The sequence below is a fragment of the Rhinopithecus roxellana genome, chromosome 3 (genome assembly GCF_007565055.1).
Source record: "Rhinopithecus roxellana isolate Shanxi Qingling chromosome 3, ASM756505v1, whole genome shotgun sequence".
Classification (NCBI taxonomy): domain Eukaryota; kingdom Metazoa; phylum Chordata; class Mammalia; order Primates; family Cercopithecidae; genus Rhinopithecus; species Rhinopithecus roxellana.
The window spans coordinates 132128490-132148590 of record NC_044551.1 but is presented as its reverse complement, the minus strand read 5'-3'; the positions used below and the strand labels follow the sequence as shown (position 1 = coordinate 132148590).

The following is a 20101-nucleotide window of genomic DNA, read 5'->3' as shown; positions in this document are numbered from 1 at the left end:
AAGTTCACAATTTCTAAAAAATGAAAATAAAAGCATAAAGTAGTTGCTTTCTTTAGATAGTGAATCTTATAAGAGATATGAAATTCAACATCTACTGTACTTTAAGCCTATATCTTATTGATAATTTAAAATTATAATTAGTGTTCTTGGGACTGAATGCCACATAGAAAACTAAATATGCACATATGTATGAGATGTGAGATGCTGCTGCAGGAGAGAAATACCCTATTTTTAAAGCAAAAAAAAAAAAAAGGAAAAACTTAGTGAAGTCTATCCTTTCATTTATATGTCTCATGTAAATTACACATAATTTTAAATTTCCAACACATTGAAAATGTCCAGGTCTCACGGCACTTCTCCTTTATTATCTTCGATTTTTCACTTGGCCGTGCCAATGGAGGCTTTCTAGAAATATTTAGGAATTAAAAATTATATACTTCGAATTGAACTAAGAAATGACCACTAGAGAAAAATTAATTTTTATTTATATAATCTGGTTAAAAAATATATGATTTTTCTACTCTAAAGGCATTTTCTTATGCAGTAACACCACAAAAATAGCTTAAGTTTAAAATAGTGGATTTCCCATATGGTTAGTCCACAGCAAGATAAAGTTGTAAATGAGGGGACTATGTGAAGAAAACATAAAAAAGCCTTAAGGGCACATGCAAAAAATGTGATATTGCATGATTTACATACACAATTTTATGCCCCAAAATTCAAAGAGAAAAACTTAATATGTCATAACTTAAACTGTATTTCATATAAAGTATTCCTGATTACGTATTTAACTCAAAGATACATAACTCAATTTAGAGCATAATGTGGGAGAGGAGTTAGTAAGAATCTAACCTTTTGCATTTCTTGACTTTTTTGGGCTTGTGGTAATGTTGTATTTATAGAGATTCTACACTTTCAAATTTAAGTCTTGAAATGTCAAAAAAAAATCCCAAAGCTGAGATCTCACAGAAGGTGATTTTTAACAGTCCTTAAAAGTAAAGACTTATGATCTTCTGACAACTGGAGCTTTCACATTTTAAGATTTAAAAATTTCAGTCCTAATATTACATAAGCATACACATCGACACAGTTTCAAAGATTCTATCATCTTTGATAGGCCTGGAACGAAGAGGCAAATAAGAAAACAGAAAAAGTTGTGAGGTTCAGGAATACTGTTTAACTATAAATATAAAGAAGTAAATACTTAAAAACTGTTGTGTATTTAAAGGTGGTCTCTTATAAGAATATATTTCCAATGTAAATCACAATATCTAGTTAATTTTTGATTATTTGTCATAATAAAAAATGGAGAGTCCCCCAATATTTTACAGTTATAACTAGAAAAAACAGAGTCTCAGAGAACTTAAGTGATTTGATCAAGATCATAACTGCTAGTTAGTTTTAGAGTTATGTCTGGAATATACCAAGTATCTTGTCTTCAAGTTTCTCCTCACTCTCATAGCTAAAATTTTAAACATAATTCTTGGAATGCATTTATTTTCAATGCATCCTGCTATCATCCATGTAATTATAGGTATGTCACTAACTGTTTAGTTTTCTCATCACTTTCAAGTCAACAAGTATTTTTCTACCACCTACTATAAGCCAGATTTAGAGATTACAATGATGGTAAGACAAAGGTTAATCTGATTATTGGGTATTTTATGGTCTCATGAGGGAAAGAGGATTGGCAAACAAATATCATTAAAGGCACTACTTAATTTGACCAGAAAGGTGTCAAAGTCAAAGGTAACATTCAGTTTCTGATTACGAAGATTAAAGACAGGGTCTGGACTAAATGGTGTCTCAGCACCTTTCTAATGAAGTTTTGAGTATTATCTTTCCCTTTCTTCTATTGTTTCTTAGATAGATTTATAAATAAGTAGGCAATTGATAAGACCAAAATTTCCAGTGATTTCAGTGGAACGCAGTGATGCGTTTATGAATAGGTACACAATGAACAAAGCCTTTTATCTGCAAATAAGTTTGTGAAATTATGGATTTCTTTGGCACAGGCCTTTTAACGTGTTAATGTGCAGTGTATCTCCAAGAAGAAGATTTTATATGTGATGTTTCCTTTTTTTTCCAATCAGGAAAAAAAAAATTACCCAAATAGGCACTTTTATTACTATTTTGAGCTCTCAGAATTACTACTCCCAGTTGTATAGTTTGGGAAATACTAGCTCCAGACCGTTGTAATATTCTAACTGGTCTTCTGAAACAACTTGTCCTACACATGTACTGGCAAGATAATCCCCCTAAAGGGTTGCTTTCATCAAATTTCCCTGTTCCAAAACCTCCAGTGACTCTATGTGGCCTATAAATTAAAGTTAAAACTCTTCAGACCCTCTAGAGATACTGCTTGTAAATTTCTCTCTAACTTTTTCTCTCACAATGTCCTTAAACAAACTCCAGTCACAATGCTGCTGAGTTCACCGAGATCTGCCTTCAATCCCACCCACTACTTTTCTATGCCTAGAATGCCTTCCCCTCTCCACAAAATTACCGGTTACTTCTCTGATAAAACCCAGTTTGGGCTCTATCTTCTCAACAATTAGCACAGTATGCAAACTCTAAGCTAGTTACCTGAACCACATTTTGTAAAATTGTTATCTTTTTTATTGCTATTTTTCTTTTAAGTATATATTTTCTGCCCCTTGTGGCTACATTGCATAAGTTCACTGAGGCCAGGCACAAGCCTCACATCCCAGAATGTAGCATATTCTTTTGTACTTAACAGTATCGTTTTAAATGATGATAATGACGAGACTACTGATGACAAAGTAAAAATAAGAAGAGAGGAATCTAAACCAGGAGTTGCAATGATCATTTACAAACCAAATACAGAGTGGTTTACAAAAATATTAACTAAGTTTTCCAAATGTCAAATTGTAACTGCTCAGGCAAGAGTTTTCAATTTTGATTTCTGACATATCCTAAATGTAGAATATAAGTGAAATATTTGGTAAATATTGAAATTCCATTATTTATTGTTTTCTTCATTTAAATGCTCTTAAGTGGCTTCAGCTTATTTCACATAAAGGAATAGCTTTAATTCAAAATGAGATTTTTATCTCATGCAGAAGGTTTAAATTAGAAGGATGACTCAGTAACAAATATTCTAAAATATTACCTGTTACAATTAATAAATTAATTTGACAAAACATCAACGTACTAAATAGTTTATCCCTTAATTTTAGGATACAGTCTAACTTACAAAAAAAAAAAAAAAAACATTTCTCACAAGTCATTTGATCTTGCCCATTGGAAAAAATGTGTGTGGCTTACTAATATTTGTCACTGCAATATTAATCCTGAAATTTGGATAAAATTTAACTTCAGATAACACAAGGCCTTGGTGACTTTCCACCTTGTAAAAAGTCCCATTTTTAGATATAAAATTTCCCCTAATTTATCTTTTTCTAGTAACTGAAAGAAAGGAACAGCTCTTGAACAAATTTTGATTAGGCTAAAAAGGTTTTTTTTTTTTTTTAAAGGTATACATTTTGAACCAGAGATGAAAATGAATTCCTTTTAAGATGTAAAAATAACATTGCCCTTTCAGAATATACAGTATGTATTTTTAAAGAAACTGTATTATATTTCAACAGTTTAGTAATTCTTGTCAATGTTATTAATTACCTCAATTATGTCTCGTACTTGCATTAATATGTGCATACTTTCTCCCTTTTTACAAAACCTCTGTTAGAGGCTCTGGAAGGTATAAGCCATGATAGCAATGACGCTGTCAAACTCTTTATCTCTGTAACTCAGGGCCTAGGACTGTGCCTGGCACAAAGTAGACACTTGAAAAATATTTGTTAAATAAACAGGTAGCTGGAACATATGCTCCATGAGGAAAATGAATGTGTTTGCATGTTGTTAGTTAGGAATCTGGCCTTGGGAGTCAGAATTGCAGTGTTGAGTTTAGGTTGCACTATTTCCTAGCTGTGAGATCTCTCTAAATCTATTCCCTCAACTGCAAAGTGGAATGATAATAGAACCTGCCTCATATTGTTACCATGAGGACTAATCCACATAAATACCTGACACATAGGTAGCACTCAATACAGGCTAGCTGTTATTACCATTATCAACATCATCACTATCTTCTTCATTTTTCTTGTTTACTACTTATCTCCTGTTTTAAGCACATAACATATGTTCAATAAAAATCTGTTACATGGAGAAATTAATCAATGAAGTGCAGCTGTACCTAAATATGTTTTGCTACCCTCAGTATACATTTTGTCAGGATTCAGACAAATAGCAAAAAATTTTAAAGCACAACTCAAAGTTAGTGTGATTGAGTTTTTCTTATTTGAATCTGCTTTTAAGAGCTCCAGTCACATAGTCCCTTGGAGAATAGAGTTCTTTTTATCTCCTTTTTGAATTTCTGGTAGTACGTAACACAGATATTTGCATCATTTGTACTAAAAAATATCCTAGTTAGCAACCAAGTCACGTAGGTAAAAATTAAAACAAATGACCACAGACTAAAGAGTGGGTAAACAGTGGCACTCTCATGATATTTAACTACCTCGTCTTAACAAACCAATTTGTAGCATTTATATTTCTTACAATATTGCTGCACATTGAAGTGTTATAGTGAGGATCGTTGCTTTTACACTTTCTAACTTAAAACTTCAGTTGAAATTGTGTAAGTAGCAACTAAAGAGTTGTATTTCTGTAAAGTGCCTCATTGTGAGTAGACAACAGAAATAAGTCTCAGGTCATATGGCTCTGAGGTATTTAATTCATCACTGACTTACATCCTTTTAGATCTCATGTTTGTAATATTTCTCATTGGAAATGTCCTATATTAAAGAGTACTGATAAGTTTTCTAATTTATTTTGAGCTTAACTCTGCAAAGATGCTATCAGATTATAGAATAGCCTGGTTATATTTAAGGCATATTAGTTTTTTTAAAATTTATAAAATCAATATAAACTTTAGCAGCAAAGAATTTAGGTTTTCTCTTTTTAAAGACAACATAAATAATGAATAATTATTTTGAGTGGGTGAAGAAAGGAAAGATAAAAGACTCAGATAATAATCTTAAATTCCTCCATTTACTCATTTACATTCTTTGTACAATTATTTTCCATCTCCACTGTATTTTCCAGATTTAAAAAAAAGTTAAAAATCTTATAAAATATTCACAAGCCCTTCCTCTTCCCCATGACATTTCCCACAAATGTACTGAAAAAAAAAAAAAAGAACTGCAAGTTCTAAAAGCTGATTCTCTAAGTCAGTGGTTCTAAAAAATGTTAGCTGTTAGTTTATTCACTATAATATAATCAGAGTGTGCTTAAGCCTCACCCAGGATTTACTGCTTCTTATGTCTTGGTGACTGAATGGGCATATGCGTCAAGGTGAGAGGAAAGAGGACTAACCAGTATTTGCTCATCTATCTAATCCAGCTTCTTCCTAGTTTCTTCTCTCCTTCCTTGCCTCTTTATACTTTCCCAGGCCTTGAGTATGGGCTTCTTCTATGTATTTCCTACCCTGCTGGGGATTCTAGAAACAAGTTCATGTTGAAGCTGCCTGGTCATTCTGGACCAAGGCTGCTGAAATTCCAAATCTTAACTTGAAAGAAATACTAAACAAATACCAATTTTAAAGCATATATAAATAATCTCCCTCTAATATAATAACTGCAAAAATGTACTGACTATGTGTTAGGCATGAGCTAAGTGCTTTACATATATTATTAGCTGCTATCACCTATTAAAAAAGAACCCAAACACAAATATTTTTCCAGAAGCAAGTGGAGGTGGGGAGGGTGGTATTATTCTGATTCTGACTTCATTCACTTTTTTGATAAACTGACTTTTTATTCTTTAGTAACTGGAGATGAGTCTCTCAAAAATAAATAAAGGTTGACGAAGGTGTCGGTGAAAGAAGACTCAGATATTCAAAAGATGCTTCTTTCTACTCAAGTCCAACTATAATCCTGGGAGTCTTCAACATTCCCATGAATAACCTTTCCAAGAGTCTGACTGCTAGATTCCTTGATCTACAATTCTCCTTTCTTCCACTCCATTTCACCTGCCCATTCTTGACATTTTACTCTAGACATTGCAGTATTCTTTTGAAACAATACATTTAGACATTCCCCCAATTTGGCCACAATGTCCTACCTTTTTAACCATCTTACTAAAATAATTCCCTTTCTTACCTTAAAAAAAAATCTTGTAGGGCTTCCAGTCCATTTATCCTTTCCTTTCTTCCTATTAGCCCTTGTTTTGTTTTCACTTCTCAACCTAACTGCTGGAAGACCATGGTCCAACATTTCATTGTGTTTTCCTAATCTGCTAGGCCCCACTGTCCACTTAAGGTACTTGCCTGTACACTCCAAGGTTGGATAAACCCAGGTGACTGGCTTGTCCCTGGCTACCAGATTGCTGCTCCTACAAACAAATCATCATCAACCACAACTCAGCGCTCAACATTGTTCAACCATTGTACTATGTAATTCTAGACAACTCTCCAAATGTTACCATTTAAAAGTTAAAAAAAATCATAAAGGATCTAAAAGAAAATAAAAGAGAACATATGCATAATTGTGGGGAGGGACTTATGGCATGACAATAAGAGTGGAAACTAAAAAAAATTGCATTTTTGACTATATAAAAACTAAAAAGTATGGTTTGGAAAAAAAACCTTAACAAACTCCATAAGCAAAGCAAAAAGATAAAAGACAAGTAGGCAAAAATATGCCACATACAATAAAGACTGTTATCCATCATATATAAAGAACTCCTACTAATCAATAAAGAAGTGACAAAGACTCGGTTGACAAGAAAGACCTGGTAATGTATGAGATAAATATAAATGATTAATAATTAATAAAAATATGCTCAACCTCACTGCTTACCAAATAAATACAAATTTCACTGATTTTTTTTTTGCAGAATAACAAAGATTAAAATAACACAAGACATAAATGTAAACTTGTATAACTATTTTGCAGGACAATTTGGCTATAATTTTCCAAACTAAATACATGTTTACCTTTTGACCTAGAAATTTCACTTTTTGAAATTTATTTTACAGAAACACTAGCAAAAATGTACAAAGATACTTCAATACTGTTAATATTAGCCAAAAAAGGAAGAAAAATGAGTAACTTTCAATAGATACTGTCCAATGGCGGCATAGTCAATCAATTAAATGCAATATGGTTGCTAAAAAGAAGAGAGTTGTCTCTACATACAACTACATGAAAAATATCCAAAGTACAATAGGTAATATGTACTTTTTTTTGGCAAACAGAACATATTATTTTTATAATTGGAAAAAAGCAATAAAAGGAAAATCAAGTTATAGGACAATGTGCATATGAGCCTGTTTATTTGGAAGTCTGTGCACACTGTTATGAATAGAAACAGGTTATTTCTCAGGGGTGGTATGATTAGGGAATTTAATTTCTTTTCATCACTTGAAGTTTTTTTTAGAATGGCCATTTTTAAATAAAAAAAATGTAGATATTTGTATTTGTAAAATGAAGCCTACCTTACATTCTTCACTTTTCAAACCTCTGACTGCAATCTTCCTTTTTCTTTCTTCACCTGGTCTCCTACTTCCAGGCAAAACCAAAATTTATCAGAATGGAATTCTTCAACCTTTCTTTTCTTTCTTTCTTTCTTTTTTTTTTTTTAGAGATAGAGTCTTGTTCTGTCACCCAGGCTGGAGTACAGTGGTGTGACTTTGACTCACTGAAACCTCCATCTCCTGGGTTCAAGTGATTCTCCTGCCTCAGCCTCCCAAGTAGCTGGGAATACGGGTGTGCACCACCACACCCGGCTAATTTTTGGATTTTTAGTAGCGACGGAGTTTCACCATGTTGGCCAGGGTGGTCTCAAACCCCTGACCTCAGGTGATCCACCTGCCTCGGCCTCCCAGAGTGCTGGGATTACAGGCATGAGCCACTGCGCCTGGCCACACTTTAACTTTTCACTACCAAATCTGAAGACCTGTCAGCATTAGTCTCATGCTCCTTCTTTCTAAAGGCAAATTTTCTCCTAAATTAAGCTCTCAATCAAATCCTGCCTTATCTTCAAACGCATTTCCATTCTATAGCCTAATTATCTGCATCTTCACATTTGGACTAGCTATTTATACAATTTATAATCATTCAAGTCTCTTTCATCTTAAACAAATAAACTAAAACCTCCGTTGACTCCTCCTTTTCTTCGAGTTGTTTCAAAAGTTTTCCTTTCTCCTTCATAGTCATTTCCTTTTCTTTTTAAAAAATTGTATTTATTTATACAGTGTTCTATCGAGCCTCAGCTAATATATTTAATAGTTTAGTGTCCATTTCTACTTGGAGGTCTTGCAGGCACCGCAAACTCAGTATGTCAAAACTGAACTCATCATTCTCCTAAACACATTTTCTCTGTTAATGATAGTCATCCATACAATTGCCCAAACCAAAAGCCTGGACAGCAATCTGATGCTTCTGCCCTATTACCCATGAGAGCACATCAATATTCAGGACCCACTGAGTTTCCTAAACAGCTCTCAAATCAAATGATTTTCTCCATCTCCACTGCTTCATCCAGGTCATCATGATCTAACCAGCCTTGCTTTTAGTCTTGTAACTCTCTTAATCCATTACCCTTATCATAGCTAGAATGTTCACTGAAAAATTAAGATCTAATCATATTATATTCCCTTTGTTAGAATCCCTTTTCCAAGTTTTTACAAGGCTGAGAAAGCTCTCCATGACCTGGCTCCTGCTTATTTCTCTAGTGTCATTTCTTTTTATTGTCCTACCCTCATACTCTATTCTCCAGCAATACTGGACTTTTTTTTAGTAGTCAAATGTACCACATATTCTCTTGCCTTTGCTTGGAACTCGAAACACTAATTTCTGTGCCACCACCCTCATCCCCTACACATAATTTTACTCTCACTGACCTAGAATGGCTAACTTACATTTTTTGGGCCTTTACTTTTCAAGAGCAGGGGCTGTACTTGTTGTTAGGGTTGCGTCCTTAGCACCTAGTATAGAACCTGGAACATGGCAAGTGCTGAGTGGCTGAATATAAGTGAAGGGTATTATATAAAAAACTGGCATTAAAAGGGCTGATGAACTGTTAAAAGTTTTACTGCCATCACCAGACTAGGCCAAGTTAGTTTCCCATAATGCTAAGATACAACATTCTCCTACACATCTGCCCACATAACTAAGAAAGATATTTATTGGGAGTCAAGCTAGTCCTTAGACTCACCTTCTGTTCTTTTCTTTTACCTTCAAACCCAGCAGAAATGGGCCAGAAATGTGGATATGTGGCAGATATTCAAAATTATTTATGTCTAGAAACAAAATAAAAAATTTCACCTTAGAAAACTTGCTTTCTCTCTTTTTTTTTATTATACTTTATGTTCTAGGGTACACGTGCACAACGTTCAGGTTTGTTATAAATGTATACATGTGTCATGTTGGTGTGCTGCACCCATTAACTCGTCATTTACATTAGGTATCTCTCTTAATGCTATCCCTCCCCCTCCCTGCACCCCACAACAGGCCCTGGTGTGTGATCTTCCCCTTCCTGTGTCCAAGTGTTCTCATTGTTCAATTCCCACCTATGAGTAAGAACATGCGGTGTTTGGTTTTCTCTTCTTGTGATAGTTTGCTGAGACTGATAGTTTCCAGCTGCATCCATGTCCCTACAAAGGACATGAACTCATCCTTTTTTATGGCTGTGTAGTATTCCATGGTGTATATGTGCCACATTTTCTTAATCCTGTCTGTCACGGATGGACATTTGGGTTGGTTCCAACTCTTTGTTATGGTGAATAGTGCTGCAATAAACATATGTGTGCATGTATCTTTATAGCAGCATGATTTATAATCCTTTGGGTATATACTCAGTAATGGGATGGCTGGGTCAAATGGTATTTCTAGTTCTAGATCCTTGAGGAATCGCCACAGTGTTTTCCACAATGGTTGAACTAGTTCACAAGACCACCAACAGTGTAAAAGTGTTCCTATTTCTCCACATCCTCTCCAGCACCTGTTGTTTCCTGACTTTTTAATGATCACCATTCTAACTGGTGTGAGATGGTATCTCATTGTGGTTTTGATTTGCATTTCTCTGATGGCCAGTGATGACAAGCATTTTTTCATGCATCTGTTGGCTGCATAAATGTCTTCTTTTGAGAAGTGTCTGTTCATATCCTTTGCCCACTTTTTGATGGTTTTTTTTTTTTTTTTTCTTGTAAATTTGTTTGAGTTCTTTGTAGGTTCTGGATATTAGCCCTTTGTCACATGAGTTTTGCTCTTGTTGTCCAGGCTGGAGTGCAACGGTGCAATCTCAGCTCACTACAACCTCTGCCTCCCCGGTTCAAACAATTCTCCCAGTGAGATCAAAGCAGAAGGTGGGCAATTTCTGCATTTCCAACTGAGGTACCCAGCTCATCTCATTGGAACTGGTTAGACAGTGGGTGCAGCCTACAGAGGGTGAGCTGAAGCAGGGTGGGGCATCTATCTGGGAAGCCCAAGGGGTTGAGGAACTCCCTCCCCTAGTCAAGGGAAACTGTGAGGGACTGTGCCGTGAGGGACTGTGACGTGAGGAACGGTGCATTCTGGTCCAGATACTACACTTTTCCCATGGTCTTTGCAACCTGCAGACCAGGAGATTCCCTAGAGTGCCTACCCACCAGGGCCTAAGTTCCAAGCACAAAACTGGGCAGCTGTTCCGGCAGACAATGAGCTAGCTGCAGGAACTTCTTTTCATACCCTAGTGGCACCTGGAACACCAGCAAGATAAAATGGTTCAATCCCACGGAAAGGGGGCTGAAGCCAGGGAGCCAAGTGGTCTAGCTCAGTGGATCCTATCCCCATGGAGCCCAGCAAGCTAAGATCCACTGGCTTGAAATTCTCACTGCCAGCACAGCAGTCTGAAGTTGACCTGGGACGCTCCAGCTTGGTGTGGAGAAGGGTGTCAGCCATTACTGAGGCTGGAGTAGGCAGTTTTTCCTTCACAGCATTAACAAAGATGCCGGGAAGTTCAAACTGGGCAGAGACCACCACAGCTTGGCAAAGATGCTGTAGCCAGACTGCCTCTCTAGATTCTTCCTCTCTGGGCAGGGCATCTCTGAAAGAAAGGCAGCAGTCCCAGTCAGGGGCTTATAGATCAAACTCCCATCTCCCTGGGACACAGCACCTGGTGGAAGGGGTGGCTGTGGGGGCAGCCTCAGCAGAATTAAACGTTCCTGCCTGCTGGCTCTGAAGAGAGCAGCAGATCTCCCAGCACAGCACTTGAGGTCTGCTAAGGGACTGACTACCTCCTCAAGTGAGTGACTGACCCCCTGTGCCTCCTGACTGGGAGACACCACCCAGCAGGGGTTGATAGACACCTCATACAGAAGAGCTCCAGCTGGCTCTCCTGTGTCCCTGACGGGTGTCCCTCAGGGATGAAGCTTCCAGAGGAAGGAACAGACAACGATCTTTGCTGTTCTGCAGCCTCTGCTGGTGATACCCAGGCAAACAGCGTCTGGAGTGGACCTCCAGCAAACTCCAGCAGACTGGCAGCAGAGGGGCCTGTTAGAAGGAAAACTAACAAACAGAAAGGAATAGCATCAACATCCACAAAAAGAATGACCACACAAAATCCCCTTCTGAAGGTCACAACATCAAAGATGAAAGGTAGATAAATCCACAAAGATGAGGAAAAACCACTGCAAAAAGGCTGAAAATTCCAAAAATCAGAATGCCTCTTCTCCTCCAAATGATCACAACTCCTGGCCAGCAAGGGAACAAAATGGGACAGAGAATGAGTTTGACAAATTGACAGAAGTAAGCTTCAGAAGATGGGTAATAACAAACTCCTTCGAGCTAAAGGAGCATCTTCTAACCCAATGCAAGGAAGCTAAGAACCTTGAAAAAAGGTTAGAGGAATTGCTAACTAGAATAATCAGTTTAGAGAAGAACATAAATGACCTGATGGAGCTCAAAAACACAGCATGAGAACTTCATGAAGCATATACAAGTATCAATAGCCAAGTCGATCAAGCAGAAGAAAGGATATCAGGAATTGAACATCAACTTAATGAAATAAAGCATGAAGACAAGATTGAAAAAGAATGAAAAGGAACGAGCAAACCCTCTAAGAAATATGAGACTATGTGAAAAGACCAAACCTATGTTTGACTGGTGTACCTGAAAGTGATGGGGAGAATGGAACCAAGTTGGAAAACACTCTTCAGGATATTATCCAGGAGAAATTCTCCAACCTAGCAAGACAGGCCAACATTCAAACTCAGGAAATACACAGAACACCATAAAGATGCTCCTCGAGAAGAGCAACCCCAAGACACATAATCATCAGATTCAACCAAGGTTGAAATAAAGGAAAAAATGTTAAGGGCAGCCAGAGAGAAAGGTCAGGTTACCCATAAAAGGAAGCCCATCAGAGTAACAGTGGATCTCTCTGCAGAAACCCTACAAGCCAGAAGAGTATAGGGACCAATATTCAACACTCTTAAATAAAAGAATTTTCAACCCAGAATTTCATATCCAGCCAAACTAAGCTTCATAAACAAATAAATCCTTTTTTTTTTGTTTTCTGGTAGCTTTTGAATTTGTTTGCTGTTGCTTCTCTAGTTCTTTTAATTGTGATGTTAAGGTGTCGAGTTTAAATCTTTAAGGTGTCGAGAAATAAAATCCTTTACAGACAAGCAAAGGCTGAGAGATTTTGTCACCACCAGGCCTACCTTACAAGAGCTCCTGAAGGAAGCACTAAATATGGAAAGGAAAAACTGGTACCTACCACTGCAAAAACACACCAAATTGTAAAGACCATCGACACTATGAAGACACATTAACTAATGGGCAAAATAACCAGCTAGCATTATAATGACAGGACCAAATTCACAAATAACAAGGTTAACCTTAAATGTAAACAGGTTAAATGCCACAGTTAAAAGACACAGACTTGCAAGTTAGATAAAGAGTCAAGACCCATCGGTGCACTGTATTCAGGAGACCCGTCTCACAGACAAAGTCACATATAGGCTCAAAATAAAGCAATGGAGGAATATTTGCCAAGCAAATGGAAAGCAAAATAATAATAATAATAATAATAATAATAATAATAATAAAATAAGCAGCGGTTGCAATCCTAGTCTCTGATAAAACAGACTTTAAACCAACAAAGATCAAAAGAGACAAAAAAGGGCATTATATAATGGTAAAGGGATCGATGCAACAAGAAGACCTAACTATCCTAAATATATATGTACCCAATTCAGGAGTACCCAGATTCATAAAGCAAGTTCTTAGAGACCTATAAAGAGATGTAGACTCCCACACGATAATAGTGGGAGACTTTCACACTCCACTGTCAATATTAGATAGATCAACAAGATAGAAAATTAACAGGGATATTCAGGACTTGAACTCAGCTCTGGACTAAGCAGACCTAATAGACATCTACAGAACTCTCCACCCCAAATCAATAGAATACACATTTTTCTCAACCCCACATCACACTATTTAAAATTGACCACATAATTGGAAGTAAAACACTCCTTGGCAAATGCAAAGTAATGAAAATCATAACGACCAGTCTCTCACACCACAGTGCAACCAAATTAGAACTCAGGATTAAGAAGCTCACTCAAAACAGCACAACTACATGGAAACTGAACAACCCGCTCCTGAATGACTATTGGGTAAATAACAAAATTAAGGCAGAAATAAGTAAGTTCTTTGAAATCAATGAGAACAAAGACATAACGTACCAGAATCTCTGAGACACAGCGAAAGCAGCGTTTAGAGGGAAATTTATAGCACTAAATGTCAACAAGAGAAAGCAGGAAAGATTTAAACTCGACACCTTAACATCACAATTAAAAGAACTAGAGAAGCAAGAGCAAACAAATTCAAAAGCTACCAGAAGACAAGAAATAACTAAGATCAGAGCAGAATTGAAGGAGGCAGAGACATGAAAAACCCTTCAAAAAAATCGATGAATCTAGGAGCTGTTTTTTTTTTTTTTTGAAAAGATCAACAAAATAGACAGACTGCTAGCCAGACTAACAAAGAAGAGAAGTATGAAGAAACAAATAGACCCAAGAAAAGATGATAAAGGGAATATCACCACTGATCCCACAGAAATACAAACTACCACTATAGAGAATACTATAAACAACTCTATGCAAATAACCTAGAAAATCTAGAAGAAATGGATAGATTCCTGGACACATATACCCTCCCAAGTCTAAACCAGGAAGAAGTCAAATCCCTGAATAGACCAATAACAAGTTCTGAAATTGAGGCAGTAATTAATAGCCTACCAACCAAAAAAAGTCCAGGACCAGATGGATTCACAGCTGAATTCTAGCAGAGGTACAAAGAGGAGCTGGTACCAATCCTTCTGAAACTATTCCACACAGTAGAAAAAGAGGGAATCCTCTCTAACTCATTTTATGAGGCCAGCATCATCCTGAGACACAACACAAAAAAGAAAACTTCAGGTCAATATCTCTGATGAACATTGATGCGAAAATCTTCAATAAAATACTGGCAAACGAAACCCAGCAGCACATCAAAAAGCTTATCCACCACGATGTAGTCTGCTTCATCCCTGGGATGTAAGGCTGGTTCAACATATGCAAATCAATAAACATAATACATCACATAAACAGAACCAATGAAAAAAACCACGATTATCTCAATAGATGCAGAAAAAGCCTTCAACAAAATTCAACACTGCTTCATGCTAAAAACTCTCAAAAAATTAGGTACTGATGGAATGTATCTCAAAATAATAAGAGCTATTTATGACAGTCAATATCATACTGAATGTGCAAAAACTGGAAGCATTCCCTTTGAAAACTGCCACAAGACAAGGATGCCCTCTCTCACCACTCCTATTCAACACAGTATTGGAAGTTCTGGCCAGGGCAATCAGGCAAGAGAAAGAAATAAAGGGTATTCAAATAGGAACAGAAGAAGTCAAATAGTCTCTGTTTGCAGATGTCATGACTGTATATTTAGAAAACCTCATCGTTTCAGCCCCAAGTCTCCTTAAGCTGATAAGCAACTTCAGCAAAGTCTCAGGATACAAAATCAATGTGCAAAAATCACAAGCATTCCTATACACCAATAATAGACAAACAGAGGGCCAAACCATGAGTGAATTCCCATTCACAATTGCTACTAAGAAAATAAAATACCCAGGAATACAACTGACAAGGGATGTGAAGGGCCCTTTTAAGGAGAACTACAAATCACTGCTCAAGGAAATGAGAGGACACAAACGAGTGGAAAAACGTTCCATGCTCATGGATAGGAAGAACCAATATTGTGAAAATGGCCATACTGCCCAAAGTATTTATAGATTCAATGCTATCCCCATCAAGCTACCATTAACTTTCTTCACATAGTTAGAAACAACTACTTTAAATTTCATACAGGAACCAAAAAAGAACTTGCATAGCCAAGACAATCCTAAGCACAAAGAAAGGCATCACGCTACCTGACTTCAAACTATACTATAAGGCTATGTTAACCAAAACAGCATGGTACTCGTACCAAAACAGATCCGTAGACCAATAGAACAGAACAGAGGCCTTAGAAATAACACCACACATCTACAACCATCTGATCTTTGACAAAAATGACACAAACAAGCAATGGGGAAAGGATTCCCTATTTAATAAATGGTGTTGGGAAAATTGGCTGGCCATATGCAGAACACTGAAACTGGACCCCTTCCTTACACCTTATACAAAAATTAACTTAAGATGGATAAAAGACTTAAACATAAGACCTAAATCCATAACAATTCCAGAAGAAAACCTAGGCAATACCATTCAGGACATAGGCATGAGCAAAGACTTCAGGACTAAAACAGCAAAAGCAATGGCAACAAAAGCCACAATTGACAAATGGGAACTAATTAAACTAAAGAGCTTCTGCACAGCAATAGAAACTATCATCAGAGTGAACAGGCAACCTACAGAATGGGAGAACATTTTTGCAATCTATCCATCTGATAAAGAGCTAATATCCAGAATCTACAAAAACTTAAACAAATTTACAAGAAAGAAACCATCCCATCAAAAAATAGGTGAAGCATATGAACAGACACTTCTCAAAAGAATATATTTATACGGCCAACAAACATATGAAAAAAAGCTCATCATCACTGGTCATTAGAGAAATGCAAATCAAAACCACAATGAGATACCATCTCACACCAGTTAGAATGGTGATCATTAAAAAGTCAGGAAACAACAGGTGCTGGAGAGGATGTGGAGAAATAGGAACACTTTTACACTGTTGGTGGGAGTGTAAATTAGTTCACCCATTGTGGAAGACAGTGTGGCGATTCCTCAAGGATCTAGAACTAGAAATACCATTTGACCCAGCAATCCCATTACTGGGTATATACCCAAAGGATTATAAATCATTCTACCAGAAAGATACATGCACATGTATGTTTACTGCAGCACTGTTCACAATAGCAAAGACCTGGATCCAACCCAAATGCCCATCAATGACAGAGTCGATAAAGAAAATGTGGCACATATACACCACGGAATACTATGCATCTATAAAAAAGGATGAGTTCATGTCCTTTGCAGGGACATGGATGATGCTGAAAACCATAATTCTTAGGAAACTAACACAAGAACAGAAAACCAAACAATGCATGTTCTCACTCACAAGTGGGAGTTGAGCAATGAGAACACATGGACACAGGGAAGGGAACATCACACACCGGGGCCTGTCAGGGGTTGGAAGACTAGGGGAGGGATAGCATTAGGAGAAATACCTAATGTAGATGACGGGTTGATGGGTACAGCAAACCACCATGGCACGTGTATACCTGTGTAACAAACCTGCATGTTCTGCACATGTATCCCAGAATTTACAGTATCTATAAAAAACCCCACAAATGCAATGAACTCCTTAGCCTGTTCCCTGTCATCTCATTCACACTTATAACTTTTATTTTCTTCCTTCTCCATTCTTAACAACGATGCATCTGTCAACATCCTTTTTTGCTATTACAAATGTTTATGTCACACGTCCTGTACTTTTAAGCCCTAGCTCATGCTGACAACCCTAGTTGAAATATTCTTCCTCCTTTCTAAGAATCTTCAAATCCTACCCATCTTTCAAGGTTCAGTTTAACGGATCTGTCCTTCTCAATCCCCCAATGTCTTATTGGATCTGATGATTAGATAGAATCACATCGTCTCTTAAATTTCTCTGTTACTTAGATCAATAGCTCCTTTGCAATCCTCATCCCTTTCTTCTTGAAGTATTATATTATAGCACGAATGGGGATGGTATTGATTCAATGTGTTACTCATTCTTGGTAATACTTAGATCTTAGATCTTACTATTGTCTTAGAGACTAATGTGGAGAATGCAGTAGCAAGAGAAAGAAGATTTTTTTCTTTGGTATGAGTCAAAAATACCACAATGTCTGCCACATCCATGGCTCTCCTCTCTTCACATTACTGTCTTTTTTAAAAAGGACAAGTGGCCGGATGCAGTGGCTCAAGCCTATAATCCCAGCACTTCGGCAGGCGGAGGTGGGTGGATTGCCTGAGGTGAGGAGTTTGAGACCAGCCTGGCCAACATGGTGAAACCCTGTCATTTCTAAAAATACAAAAATTAGACAAGCATGATTGTGGGTGCCTGTGATCCCAGCTACTCGGAAGGCTGAGGCACGAGAATTGCTTGAACCTGAGAGGCAGGGATTGCAGTGAGCTGAGATCGCACCACTGCACTCCAGCCTGGGTGACAAAGTGAGACTCCGTCTCAAAAAAAAAAAAAAAAAAAAAAAAAAAAAATGGTGAGGGGGACAGGTTTAGTTAGATCTTCCTGTCATAGTGAGAAAAATTATAATCCATCTCTCTATTAGCATGTTTATTTAGTGTTTACTTATCTTCCCATCTGTTCTCTTCTCAAATCTTTTTTTTTTAATGGGATAGGTTCATCTCATCAGACCTAATAATTACTAGTTTTCTCTTCCCTTTGGGTTTTGACCCTTTCTATCTCTCTCCCCTTTACAAACGCTTGGGAATTACATACAGCATCTGGCTCTCTTGACCCATCCCTGTAACAATTGCTCGCCTTCTTTAAAGTTTTTGTTTAAACATTCTTTCTTATTAAGTCATTTTATGACATAATTAAATAGCTAAATAATCTTACAAACAGCAAACTGAATAAAAATCTCACCTCATATGACACCAAGCCTTTATGTTTTTAAAATATTTTGCCCCAACACAATTCTTCTTTACTTCTTATATACTTTTCTTGTTTAATTTGTGTTTGTATGATGCCCTCATAATGAATTCAAACAACTAATCACCAAAGTGAAAGTTTAATCTTAATGAAACAATTTTTTAACAAAAATAACGCAGGGAATTAATTTATAAATCACATTGTTTCTTACCACTTCAGCACACCACATTTTCCCTGCTGGTACGAGTGCAATGCTGTGTTTTATGCTGTTAACATGTAAAGAAATAAACTTTTTATTGAAATAAAAACCCCTACTAAGCTGGTAGAATGAAGCATATTTTAATATAGATATTTTAATTATTCTTAATTAAAACCTTGCAGAGATCTTGCATTTGTGCTCTATGGAAAGTTCATATCCACATTTTTGTTTGAGGCGGAGTCTTGCTCTGTCGCCCAGGCTGGAGTGCAGTGGCCGGATCTCAGCTCACTGCAAGCTCCGCCTCCCGGGTTTATGCCATTCTCCTGCCTCAGCCTCCCGAGTAGCTGGGATTACAGGTGCCCGCCACCTTGCCCGGCTAGTTTTTTGTATTTTTTAGTAGAGACGGGGTTTCACCGTGTTAGCCAGGATGGTCTCGATCTCCTGACCTCGTGATCCACCCGTCTCGGCCTCCCAAAGTGCTGGGATTACAGGCTTGAGCCACTGCGCCCGGCCCATATCCACATATTTAAAGAAGCAGTTTGCTTTAGAGTTCAACCATTTTAAAAAATGCCTCTAACACTAGAATCTTATGTAACTTGAAAAATATAGTCTCAGACATATTTTATAAAAAATTGCAATATAGTCCTCAGAATAACCCTTGGAAGAATATTTTGGTAAGAATGATTTTCAGAATTTGGAGGCTGGGTTAAAGGGCTCAGGAAGGTTTGAAGTATGCACCTTTAGCAAGTAAAAAACTATATATAATTGATCTCAAGATGGAGCCTGAAGTTTTTTGTTTCTAATTCTCTGTTGACTATCCTTGAATAGTAATTTTGCTTTCGGTTATTTCCAGGTTGGCATCCCCAAGGCATTACATTTATTAATTAATTCAACAAATATTTGTTAAAGTGCCTGTCTACTTTGTGCCAGGCACTGTTCCAGGTGCTAGGGATGTATAAGTGAGCCAAACTGACAAAGCTTACATTCTAGTGAGGAGTAGTTGAGGCCAACAAATCATAAATATAACAAATAGCTAAAATATATAGAGGGCTAGACTGTCATAAATGCCATATAAAAATGAAACAGAACAGAGAAGGGATAGAAATGCAATTTCAAATGAGGCAGTCAGGACAGGAAACACTGAGAAGGTGATATTTGAACAAAGATCCGAAGAAAATGAGGGGTGAGCCTGTCAGGTATCTAAGGGTGGTTCATTCTAGGCAGAGGCCAATGCAAACAAGCTGAAATAACTCAATGCATGTCAGCCTCTGCTAATACCAGGAAAGTAATTTAATCGAAGCAAAATTTTACAGATGAACACTCTAATATTTGTGATATTGTTTTTATTACATTTTATTTAACATTCATCCAATAAATATTTACCAAGTACAAACTATATGCTAGGCATTGAAGCAATAATGATTATTAGACACACATTTTGTCCTCATGAAGCTTACAGTTTCACGTAGGTGGGAGAGGCAATAGATACTGCACAGTAACATATGCTATGGTGGGGGTGGTGCAGGGTGCCATAGGGACAGAGAATAGAAGCTCTTCCAGGTTACAGGAGATAGGATTTTAGAGATAAAACTCCTAGAAATTAAAGTCATTTCAGCTCCCAACAGCATAGTTATCCGAATAGACTGAATATAGAACCAAATAATTAATGCTATACAACATC

General features: G+C 37.0%; 1 protein-coding gene across 6 annotated transcripts in view; it reads right to left on the bottom strand.

The window, feature by feature from the left end:
• Positions 1–20101, bottom strand: part of FAM172A (family with sequence similarity 172 member A) — a 528836-nt gene that overhangs the window by 63330 nt on the left and 445405 nt on the right. Inside the window, exon 11 of one of the 6 annotated variants that reach the window (XM_030927235.1) lies at positions 7926–9325. The exons of the other annotated variants lie outside the window; for them this stretch is intronic. Within the exon in view, the coding sequence (XP_030783095.1) occupies positions 9237–9325 (89 nt within the window). The 3' untranslated portion in view covers positions 7926–9236. Of the gene's footprint in view, positions 1–7925; positions 9326–20101 lie in introns of those variants that run through there. 6 annotated transcript variants of the gene reach the window in all.